Genomic DNA, 12873 nt, shown 5'->3' on the forward strand with positions numbered 1-12873 from the left:
GTCCTGTACGGAGCACATTCAGGGCTTTCCAGAGATACCAGATGATTGGATGCTTCACCGTGACCTCTCCCTCTCCTTGCTCTTTAAAAACGGCTGACATTCATTTAGTGATCAAGTGTAACACCCTTATGGAAATATGACAATATTTTGTAATTATCATTTAAATCTGACAAATTTTCAAATTGTTTGTCATAAATCAACATCTCAGGAAAATGTTATGGGGTTTCAAATCAAAATATGAGCTTCTGTTATGAAACAGGAGGTTGATTTCATACCTGTCCACTGTAGAGGACACCAGACTTAAAGCATGTTTATTACACATTTTGGGAGACAACAAATTAATAGAGAAAAAATTATGTATCAATATTATGAAACTCTTGCTAATTATTACTCCCATTATTGCACTTATTTGTTCATTCTACGTTGCCACAAAAACACATTAATATGCAAATTAGATAGTTTATAGATATATATAATGAAAAAACTCGTTTATGGCCATTTTACACATTTTGCATAAAGAAAAATGGTTTTTAAAAATATCTTTTTTTATAACAGTTGAGAATTGTCTTTATATAAAGTTTGGTATAAAAAAACGAAAATTGATTTGTGATTAAAAACAAAAATCCTACTGTTTTTGCCTTTTCATGTCTATTCATGTCTTTTTATTTCTTAAGAAAACAGCACTTTTTAAAGTCCCGATGTCTTCTACAGAGGACACGGCCTAACATGAATAAAATATAATTTTTCAAAAATGTAATTTTTCACATTTTTTCTTATGCTCTAAACAATGTAATGACATGACAAAATACTAAATTCTCAAAACTGTTTTTTCCTGGTAGTCAGGAGGATATGACTAATATTAGAATAATGCGTGGCCGAACAGGTAAACATAATTAAAACATGATGAGCATAAAGTTTGATTTTTCGTGCATTTTCATAATGTGATGGCATATAAAGGAAGATCAAATATACACTACCGGTCAAAAGTTTGGAATGATTCATATTTTTTATGTTTTCTGAAAGAAGGCTCAGCAAAGCTGAATTCATTTTGATCCAAAAATACAGTAAAATCAGTACATTTGTGAAATATTACAATTTAAGTGAATCTATTGTAAACTGTAATGTATTTCTGTGATGCGCAGCTGTATTTTCAGCATCATTCCTCCAGTCTTCAGTGTCACATGATCTTCAGAAATCAGTATAATAAGCTGAAATGTTGAAAACTGTTTTTGCAGCTTAATATACAACTGTGATGTACTACCATTCAAAAGATTGGGGAAAGCTTAAAAAAATAGTTTTTTTTATTTATACTAACGTAAATTAAGGACGCATTAAATTGATCATAAGTGATAGTATAGACATTTATAACATTACAAAAGATTTCTATTTTAAATAAATGCTGTTCTTTTGAACTTTCTATTCATCTGTGAATCCTGAAAAATAAAATGCATCACAGTTTCCACAAAAATATTGTGCAGCACGACTGTTTTCAACATTGATAATAATCAGAAATGTTTCTGGAGCAGCAGATCAGCATATTATACTGATTTCTGAAGATCATGTGACACTGAAGACTGGAGGAATGATGCTGAAAATACAGCTGCTCATCACAGAAATACATTACAGTTTAACATATGTTCACATAGACAACAGTTATTCTAAATTCTAATAATATTTTACAATTCTTACTGTATTTTTGATCACATAAATGCAGCTTTGGTCAGCAGGAGAGATATTTATCAGTACTAAACATGAGTAAATCGCACGCATTAAATCAGAAACAACACAAAGGGAAACACTCAGACACCTGATCAGTTTGGAGTGTGCTGTAACAGTGAAAGCTCTCGTCTCTCATGAAGCGCAGCAGCAGCAGCGTCAGTAGAAGGAGTACTGGTTCTCCACGGCTCGAGTCTGCCGCGTGCCGTCGCTCTCGTGGTAGTCGTCGGCCCCGGCGGCCCCGGGCTCCAGCAGTCTCTCTGCGCTGCTGCTGCGGCTGTGGAGGCCGGCGCTCGGCTGAGCCATCGGAGACGAGGACGAGCTGGAGGACAGCACTGTGTCTGACGGAGGAGCTGCGCTGGAGAGCTGGGGTTCGGCCCCACAGACGGAGGAGTCCCGCGGGGCAGCTGGCGTCTGAGGAGCCACATCTGAGCAGACACACCCAGACCGACAGGCAGAGATGCACACAGGTGAGAACACTGCGAGGATCGGGGCATGCTCCACACGGAAACTCTTTTAAAGATATTCACTTTACACGCTCATTTGTAGTTACTTTAAAGTATTTAAAAAATATCTTTCTTATGACCTTATTTGTGTCCCTGGAGCACAAAAGCAGTGTTAAGTCGCTGGGGGATATTTGTAGCAATAGCCAACAATACATTGTATGGGTCAACATTATACATTTCTCTTTTATGCCAAAAATCTCAATTTTGAAAAATTGACCCTTGTGACTGGTTTTGTGCTCCAGGGTCACATATGTGGTTGGATGTTGCAGGTGAAAACTCTGAAACAACATACTAAAACTACCAAATTTTGGGTAGGGTCAAGGGTCAAGCTTTATACATCATCTGAAAGCTAAATAAATAAATAATCTTTCCATTGATGTATGGTTTGTTAGGATAGGACAATATTTGAAAATCTGGAATCTGAGGGTGCAAAAAAATCTAAATATTGAGAAAATCATCTTTAAAGTTGTCCAAATGAAGTTCTTAGCAATGCATATTACTAATCAAACATTAAGTTTTGATATATTTACGGTAGGAAATTTACAAAATATCTTCATGAAACATGATCTTTACTTAATATCCTAATGATTTTTGGCATAAAAGAGAAATGTATAATTGTGACTCATACAATGTATTGTTGGCTATTGCTACAAATATCCCCCAGCGACTTAACACTGCTTTTGTGCTGCAGGGACACATATCTGCATAGCTATGACAGAAACACTGGCATCTAACAATGCTTTGGAAAAAACAGTTAATCTTAAATAAAGCATACACATAAACCCAAACAGGAAATAAAACAGTTATCAAATAAGCATGTGTCCTATTCTGTGTCCTAAACTCCTGAATCATTGGTGTCTCATATTTTAGAGCAGTCAATGCAATTTATGAAAGAAGTCAATTAAATCTGTGTATGTGTGTGTGAAAAATATTCAGATGTAACCCCCATTGTAATCGTTAACATTTTCAGAAGTAACTGCAACTGATTACAATTGCGTTTATTGTGATTAAATGACGTAATTCTGTTACACGTAACTAGCGAGTCACAGACGGTAAAGAGTGAGGTCGTGTCAGGTGTGTGTGTGCTGTGTACCTGTGGGCGAGCGCTGGACTTGTACGTATGAGCGTAGCGTGATGTCTGTGGAGCCGCCGGACTCCAGAGGGATGGGGTGAGCGTGGAAGTGCTGTAACATATCAGCCACCGTCTGGAACCACAGGTGATGAACGTGACACTGACCGCTGTCATTCACAGACAACCGCAGGTGCTGCCGAACACACAACACCACAGGTCCATATATAAGTGCAACTAAATTGATTATTAATGCGTTCATTTGAGGGGTTTGTCATTTGGTGATATTATTAAAAATCATAGATATATTTGAACAAATTTGATCTACACATACTTTTGTCTCTCATAGTTGAGGTATACCTATGATGAAAATTACAGGCCTCTCTCATCTTTTTAAGTGGGAGAACTTGCACAATTGGTGGCTGACTAAATACTTTTTTGCCCCACTGTATATATATATACACACTTATAAAAGTGTCTTAGAAAATAACAGTACTGGTGTGCATTTTGAGACAAAACAAAAGCACTGACATGATTTAAAATTAAAGTCAGTCCATGTTTCTTTCAGTTTAAACAGCTTAAGTCATGCATTTTAGTCTGGGACTAGGCTTAAGCCTTGTCTGTGAAACGGGGGTTAATGTTTTAATATTATATACCATCACACGTTTTTACAAACATCAGTACATGGTCATGCATGGTTCATGCATATTTTGCAGTATTTTGAAAAATATAAGCACTAGTTTTCCATTTATGGAAATGTATTAATATATTGCATTATATTTTCCAGTATATTCTCAAATATTTTTGTGTCGTACAGGAAGCTGGTTAAAGTCTTGAATAGCAGATGCATGACGGATGTCTTCTCAGATGTCATTATGGTCACAAGCGCTGAATGTCACGGCTCACCTTGGCTTTGCCCTGGAAGTTGAAGGTGAGGACGTATTCTCCAGGACGCGTCTCACTCTGGCGGATCACAAACAGACCGTGACTCCGTGCGCCACTCGTGTGTGCCAGCGAGAACATTACGTCAAACAGAGAATGTGTGTGTGTGTTTTACACAAGGGAGAAAGGGTCAATACTAAATCACAAAAGTACCACAAAAAAAAACAAAAAAAACATAGGCTTTAGAAAAGAGCAGATTCTGTGAGTGAGAGTGTATGTGAGTGTGTGTGTATGTGAGTGTGTGTGAGAGTGAGTGAGTGTGAGTGAATGTGAGTGAGAGTGAGTGAGTGAGTGTGCGTGTGTGAGTTAGTGAGTGAGTGAGCGAGCGAGTGTATGTGAGTGTGTGTGTATGTGAGTGTGTGTGAGAGTGAGTGAGTGTGAGTGAATGTGAGTGAGAGTGAGTGAGTGAGAGAGTGTGCGTGTGTGAGTTAGTGAGTGAGTGAGCGAGCGAGTGTATGTGAGTGTGTGTGTATGTGAGTGTGTGTGAGAGTGAGTGAGTGTGAGTGAATGTGAGTGAGAGTGAGTGAGTGAGAGAGTGTGCGTGTGTGAGTTAGTGAGTGAGTGAGCGAGCGAGTGTATGTGAGTGTGTGTGTATGTGAGTGTGTGTGAGTGAGTGAGTGAGTGAGAGTGTATGTGAGTGTGTGTGAGTGTGAGTGAGTGAGTGTGAGTGAATGTGAGTGAGAGTTAGTGAGTGAGCGAGCGAGCGTGTGAGTGTATGTGAGTGTGTGTGAGTGTGAGTGAGTGAGTGTGAGTGAATGTGAGTGAGAGTTAGTGAGTGAGCGAGCGAGCGTGTGAGTGTATGTGTGTGAGTGTGTGTGTGTGTGTGTGTGAGTGTGTGTGTGTGTGAGTGTGTGTGAGTGTGTGTGTGAGTGAGTGAGTGTGAGTGAATGTGAGTGAGAGTGAGTGAGTGAGCGTGCGTGTGTGTGTGAGTTAGTGAGTGAGCGAGCGAGCATGTGAGTGTATGTGTGTGAGTGTGTGTGTGTGTGTGAGTGAGTGAGTGAGTGTGGGAGTGAGTGTCTAGACTATTATTGAAGATCATTTTCATTCTAATCAATAAAACGGCCTTATGACAATTACTACTTTTAATGCATTGCAAAGCTACTCCTGCCAATTTAACTTCCATGTTTGTCTGAAATAAAATGGATTCATTCATAAATTTCATATCAGAAAATGTATATTATTATGAATACATCTGGATATTAAAATAATTCTGAAACCACCAAGATGTAAAAGGTAACACACAAAAACTACAACTGAAATCATAAAAAAAATGTGTTACAGCATATAAAAAAAGACAGGACAATTTGCCTAGATACAATTGTGACAACTTACCTCAACCGGACATAAAAAACATAAATCTACCTTCATCATACAGTGACCTCTCTGTTAATGTACATTAGTGTTTTATCGTGTGCACTTCTTATTCATAACATGATGATACTGTAATTTTAGAACAGAATTCACAGGAAATATCATAACTTAAGAAATCAGTAACTGAGGTATAATGCTTCTCGGTCTCTCTTATTTGCAATCCAAAACTAAAAGCAATCAGACTGTTATTTTCATGTTGCTTTATTTCTCTCATTAGTCTACAGTTCTGAGAATTAACCGGTTTAGCTGTTGTTTTATTAAAAATGTTTGGTGATTAGTGTTTAGTTATGGTTATGGTGATTTATCATTTAGTTGGGCAGTTTGACTCTTGGCTCTTATGTTAAGTTTGTGGTCTTTATAAAAACATAATTTGTTATAAAGGAAACCACAAACAACAGTGATCAGGTGACATGGTTTACACCATCAAGAAGTCTAGTCCCATCACTAACCGTAAGTGGTACGCTGGTTCTTTTTGTCTGTGGGTATGCCTAATTTTTACTTTTTTTCTCCCCACGATGTTTAAAATTTCAAGTTTAAAATATCTGACCTGTGGCATGAAGGCTCTGTAGGTGAAAATAACTTAATGAACAACCACTTTCGGTTTTGCCCAACTAATTAACTGCACTAATCACCATAATGGTGACCAGAAATTTTTAATAAAACAACATCTGTCAATCATACACAACTGTTAGCCAATCACAGCAGTGGGCGTTTACTTCTGAGTCTACAATCCTCCACATCTATTCAAACAGAGCATTCTGATGAGAGGGGTTGAAACAGGACAGAAATTATTATGTTTTTTGATGTAAAAATCTTGATGACATTATAAGTGGACCTCAGAGAGCAGTACAGAATAAAAAAACCGAGGCAGTTCATGACCCCTTTAAGTCAGAGTGACCTGATTGTCCCGAGTCAAGTGTGGCTGTGGTGGTAAAGGCGTGTGTACCTGACGGTGTGTTAGTGTTCAGGGCCTCTGGCGACTGCAGGAACCGCTCTAACGGGACATGTGAGGGGTGCTGGGTAACCAGCGGCTCCTGACAGAGGCCAGCCGTCGACTGATCAGCAGCAACGGAGCACATTCGCTCGGACCCCCGATGTGAACCTGAGCAACACATCCACAACATAAACCCAACTCTTCCTGTAGCTCCAGCTTACGAGAAACACATCATATGTACAGACTAGGGCTGTCAAAAAAAAATCAAATTCGTCGTATTATTTGAGGTGTGCGTCAAGCAGCCGTATCAGTGGACACGAGATGTGATGACGATGTAGGTGTCGTTGCATTTTAATGCTTTTCATAGCTAATCCAGCTGAAGCCACTAGATGCGGCGCTGCTACATTGTTCATTCAAAATATTTCAGTAAAAGAGAACGCGTTCAATGCAGAGATGTTGTTGTTTACGTCAAAACTGAAACCAAACCGTTCACAAAGAACGCATATCGCATTTTCTAGAGGGACATCTATCAGCGTTGCACTCGTGTCTCGCACAAAGTAGAAAGCCATGTAAAATTAATGCAAGTTCAACTTTTAAAAAACGCATTTTTATGGCGGTTTTCCCCATCCCACTGCATCTCATGCTTTTAAATAAAGAAAGCACTCTTTGTGATTGGGTTTCGGTCCTTTGTATTAAACTATACATACATGCATGATGCAGTTTTGTTTCTAATTGTTTAAGCAAATTAATTAATTATATATGGTTTATAAACATTATGCACTTTTTTTCAAAGATAGTCATGTTATTTTATTGCTTTGAAGAAACGTGCATTAGCAATATTTTACCCGATGCGCCCTCTTGTGGCCTCAGGAGAGAAGCCAAAAGCTGAAATTATGCCTTTTACATTTGAATATTGATAACATTTTAAGTACAAAATTCGAATGTAGTTTTTTAGCCGTTTTGACAGCCCTAGTACAGACAGAATTCATCAGCACGCTGCAGCTTCTGTCAGGCTGGATATTACTGAGCTCTATTACAGGTTTAGGCTGATCTCGATGACGTACCGTCACACAGCAGCTCGCAGCTGCAGGAGGACACCAGCCAGAAGTCTTTGTGCGTTTGGCTGTGAGCGCATGACGCCAGCTCGATATCATCACCGCTGTCCCTGTGACACAGAGAGCCATTCTTTAGCAAATACACCATGAAAAAAATCTAAGTGTTCCATCTTTTAAAACATTTATCTGATGTCCTGGACTACAGAGTTTCTGATTGACTTTGCAGTAAAAAGCAACAATGGAATTTAAGTGCTTTTACATCAGACTACAGTTTAGATCAGCAAAACAAAAGGGTTTAAACTGATGCTATTATACTGGTTTACGCTCACTTACAACAAAACGAAACCAGGTCTAAATCTCATAACTTTCTCCCGGTGTTTTCCCAAGCTTTTCAATGCAATTCAATTCAAGTTTTTATTTGTGTAGCACTTTTCACGATACAAATTGTTGCAAAGCAGCTTTACAGAAAATTGTAGTTTCTATTTTCAAGTTTCTACATTATAGTTCATCAGTGTATATCAGTGGTGACAGCCAAGTTGATGTCCATATGGCAGAAATGTACAGTAAAACTCATGCAGTTAGTTAATGACGTAATCAAACAGATGGTGAACACTATTAACTGCAATGATTATATGCTGCGATTAAACTTATAGCAAAATTTGGTAGTTTAGTATGTCGTTTCTGAGTTTTCACCTGCAACATCCAACCACATATGTGACCCTGGACCACAAAACCAGTCATAAGGGTCAATTTTTCAAAATTGAGATTTATACATGTATGTATGGTTTGTTAGGATCGGACAATATTTGGGCGAGATACAACTATTTGAAAATCTGGAATCTGAAGGAGCAAAAAAATCTAAATATTGAGATAATCATCTTTAAATGAAGATCTTAGCAATGCATAAGACACATATTTGAGAATCACTTACTCTCACTTTGAACAATAGCTACTGAAATCTTAATCTATTAATTGCCTTAAAATGCTCAGACATTCACAACTGCACTCATATATGTGTCAGACAACACTATAAATACAATACAGCTAGATCTAAATCTGGAGGAGCACTTCATTCTGCATGGTCATATCGGTTCTAGCAGCACTAAAACGCTATAGTAAAATGCTAAGGCATTCATTGTAAAAAAATATTACTTAGTATTTTTATCTTGTTTTCTACTACAAATATCTAAACATACTTGAATCAAGATACGTTTACTTGGGGAAAAATGACTGTTTTATAATAAAAAAAAAACTAAGTTTGTTAGTTTTATGCTGAATATCAGAAAAAGTGTCTGTCGGTGGGGTAATAAACAATCTTAATATAGTGGGAAAACAGGATTAGTTTTCTTGCCCCACTGGCAGCTATTTTTTCTCGTTTTAAGAAAAAAAACGATTTCAAGAATTTTAATTAAAAAATGTTTTTTTGAAAACGATAGAAACATATTTTTGTGTGTGTGTGGGAGGGAGGGGGACTTCATTTATCCCCCCCACCCAAAAAAAACTATGACGACATATAAATTCACTCTTATAAAACTGAAAAAAGGAAAACCGAGTGAAAATGATGCACCAGGAAAGACTAAATTTCATCTGTGACAGCCAGATAGACAACTTGTCCACAGTGATATATTGAATTTACATCACATAACTTATTGTATAAAAACGCATGTACATGATCAACAAAACATAGCAGGTCCGTTAACCCGGACCTAAACTCTCTCAAGGGCCCCGGGACATTCTTACTGTTGGGCCCTGTGTTTCCGGTTACAACCAACCAGACATATGTGTCCCTGCAGCACAGAAGCAGTGTTAAGTCGCTGGAGGATATTTGTAGCAATAGCCAACAATACATTGTATGGGTCACAATTATACATTTCTCTTTTATGCCAAAAATCATTAGGATATTAAGTAAAGATCATGTTCCATGAAGATATTTTGTAAATGTTCTACCGTAAATATATCAAAACTTAATGTTTGATTAGTAATATGCATTGCTAAGAACTTCATTTGAACAACTTTAAAGATGATTTTCTCAATATTTAGATTTTTTTGCACCCTCAGACTCCTGATTTTCTAATAGTTGTATCTCAGCCAAATATTGTCCTAGCATAACAAACCTTACATCAATGGAAAGATCATTTATTCAGCTTTCATGTGATGCATACATCTCAATTAGATATTAAGTAAAGATCATGTTCCATGAAGATATTTTGTAAATGTTCTACCGTAAATATATCAAAACTTAATGTTTGATTAGTAATATGCATTGCTAAGAACTTCATTTGAACAACTTTAAAGATGATTTTCTCAATATTTAGATTTTTTTGCACCCTCAGACTCCTGATTTTCTAATAGTTGTATCTCAGCCAAATATTGTCCTATCCTAACAAACCTTACATCAATGGAAAGATCATTTATTCAGCTTTCATGTGATGCATACATCTCAATTTAAAAAAATTAACCCGTATGACTGGTTTTGTGCTCCAGGGTCACGTTTGCATTAATTTCCAAAACTGGTCTTTCCATCTGCTCAACTTCTGGTTTCATCAATTATGGTCAAGAAAGAGGATGTTGTTCTGAAAACATCACAGTGAAACTGATGACTGAAGCTTTACTGCGTGAAGACACAGACATCATCTGACTGATTCAGGACGCCAGACTCTCTGCTTCAGCTTCTGTCTCTCGCGTGCTTTTGACTGCTTTATTTGTCCAGGGGATCTCACTTACAGTCGTTATAACATGCTATATTAGTTTCTGAGCACTGTGAGGATACATGAAGACAGACAGGAGCTTGACTCAGCTCAAACACGGACACGATACGTCTGTTTATGCTGAAGTTTGCATGGATACGCATCCACTCACCCTCTATTTTTACCGTCTTTAGTTTGTTCAGGAAAAGGAAGTTATTAGTACTGTCTTGAGGGACTAAAATTGCTCTGAGATCCGCTTCCCAAAATCTCCCTAAAGCCTTCTGAACAAAACCAAAAATGTGGAATAGGATTTTAAGAGGCCTCATTTTTAATGAGGAAAACATTACTACTAACATATGTCCGGTTCATCACCTCACAGCCGAAGAAAGCTACACTAGATTAACTCAATGTGAGAAAACAAATAACTCAAATAATTATTCATCAACCACATCCTCATGTCAAGTGGAATCAAACACCAAAAGACAACGGTCTTCAAATAATAAGAGCTGACAGACAGGTATCGCATCTCACAGTGCTGTTCGCTGACATGCATACTGCAGAAGCACTTTTGCTATCATTACTGACGGCACAGCGGGGTTTATATCAGTTTATCAGTCCATCAGCGCTATTAAGGAAAAACTGCTTACTAGATTTGAAGTTCATCAAATCTTTGAAAAATAATAAAACAAAATACAAAGCATTTTTTCACACCAGTCCATTACTGTGGTAATCCATGTCAGAAAATCCCACACCAAACACATGTGGATGGTCAGTCAGAAGACCTCTTTGCTGGAACGCTGTTTAGTCAGCGGTCTGGTTACATGAGAGTAGCCTCAAATCTAACCAAACCCTAAACCCAGTGGTTCTCAGTTTTTCTGAATGATGCTAAAAAATTGCACTGAGAGTAGCTTCCTAAAAAGTTGAAAAATATGCATAGAAACACACAAGTATACAAATATGATTCTTACAATATCCCAAAACTACATGAATAATTAAGTTTATTATTATTAAACAAAAAAATTGATTTGAAACATTTATTCATGTTTCTGCAAGTTCATTTGTGACCCTGGACCACAAAACCACAGTTTTATTCAAGCTGGATAAATTAGCTTTCCATTGATGTAAGGTTTGTTAGGATCGGACAATATTTGGCTGAGATGCAACTATTTGAAAATCTGGAATCTGAGGGTGCAAAAAAATCTAAATATTGAGAAAATCATCTTTAAAGTTGTTCAAATGAAGTTCTTAGCAATGCATATTACTAATCAAACATTAAGTTTTGATATATTTACGGTAGGAGATTTACAAAATATCTTCATGGAACATGATCTTTACTTAATATCCTAATGATTTTTGGCATAAAAGAGAAATGTATAATTGTGACCCATACAATGTATTGTTGGCTATTGCTACAAATATCCCCCAGCGACTTAACACTGCTTTTGTGCTCAGATGGCGTTTGAAACACAAGGATGAGACAGAGGATGGTGATTGTAATTGTCAAGCTCCAAAAAGAAGATTAAAGAACCATTAAAGGTGCAGTAAATGTTTTTGGTAACACTTTAGTATAAGGACCGATTCTTACTATTAACTAGTTGCTTATTAGCATGCCTATTATTACTAACATATTGGCTGTTTATTAGTGCTTATAAAGCACATATTAATGCCTTATTTTGCATGTCCATACCTAAACTTAACAACTACCTAAAGTGTGAACACAAGTTTTTAAAAACGATGTTTAAAAGTGTACCGCTTTCCAGCGCTGGAGATCGAGAAGGCCTGAAAACGGTTGCCGGGTTTGCTTTATTTAGTTTCGATACGTGAGTAATGTTGGTTTTGGCGTGTATCACAGAACTGAGATATGCTGTCATCTTCACTAGTTCGTTCATTTGCATTATTATTTTCCTTTGCTTCAGTTATGATAAAGAAACATTTGTTTCCACACCCTATAAAGCCTGGAACGTCTAAACCTTCTCCACCACCTGTTTCAAGCATCGGCTCCCAAAGTGTGTCCAGAAACTGAGAAAACAAACATCCCCTTTTAGTGATTCCTATAACCCCTCTATCATCGCATGTGTTGTATCCACCTTATTTGTCAACACGGAAGAATGTGCGAGACTTCCGGTTCATTACGTGCAGTAAACTGTTTGCACTACAAACCAGTAGAGATGTAACGATTCACTCAACTCACGATTCGATTCGTGATTATTTTTACAAAATGCGATTTAAGACAAATTATAAATTAAATGTATCCTTTTATTATTTATTGGACAAAATGCTGCACATTTGTGAAATTGAAATATAACACTATAATAATATACTAATAACTTGCATATTATTGCTCTTTTGTTGGTTTTGATTGCTTCTGTTATCCTCATTTGTTAGTCGCTTTGGATAAAAGCGTCTGCTAAATAACAAAATATAAATATAACGTAAATAACAAAACTAAATTGAAATTTTAAAACAAGCCCCAAATCAAATAAATAACACAAAGAAATCTCTTCATATGAACAAACTAAGGCTTTGTCTGTGCTCTCTCCATTTACATTTAGAGGCAACCACTGCATTTTAATCACGATCCAAACACAGATGC

General features: G+C 37.1%; 1 protein-coding gene across 1 annotated transcript in view; it reads right to left on the bottom strand.

Moving 5' to 3' along the window:
* Nucleotides 1-1726: 1726 nt before the first annotated feature.
* The window catches only part of LOC107551239 (SH2B adapter protein 2), a 24713-nt gene continuing 13566 nt past the window's right edge, over nucleotides 1727-12873 (bottom strand). The window contains exons 3-5 of the mRNA XM_016232778.1: nucleotides 4198-4291; nucleotides 3316-3487; nucleotides 1727-2144 (exon numbers count right to left, since the gene is read on the bottom strand). Of these exons, the coding sequence (XP_016088264.1) occupies nucleotides 1876-2144; nucleotides 3316-3487; nucleotides 4198-4291 (535 nt within the window). The 3' untranslated portion in view covers nucleotides 1727-1875. The remainder of the gene's footprint in view (nucleotides 2145-3315; nucleotides 3488-4197; nucleotides 4292-12873) is intronic.

Source organism: Sinocyclocheilus grahami, unplaced genomic scaffold (genome assembly GCF_001515645.1).
Source record: "Sinocyclocheilus grahami isolate Dianchi unplaced genomic scaffold, SAMN03320097.WGS_v1.1 scaffold419.1, whole genome shotgun sequence".
In the NCBI taxonomy this organism is placed as follows: domain Eukaryota; kingdom Metazoa; phylum Chordata; class Actinopteri; order Cypriniformes; family Cyprinidae; genus Sinocyclocheilus; species Sinocyclocheilus grahami.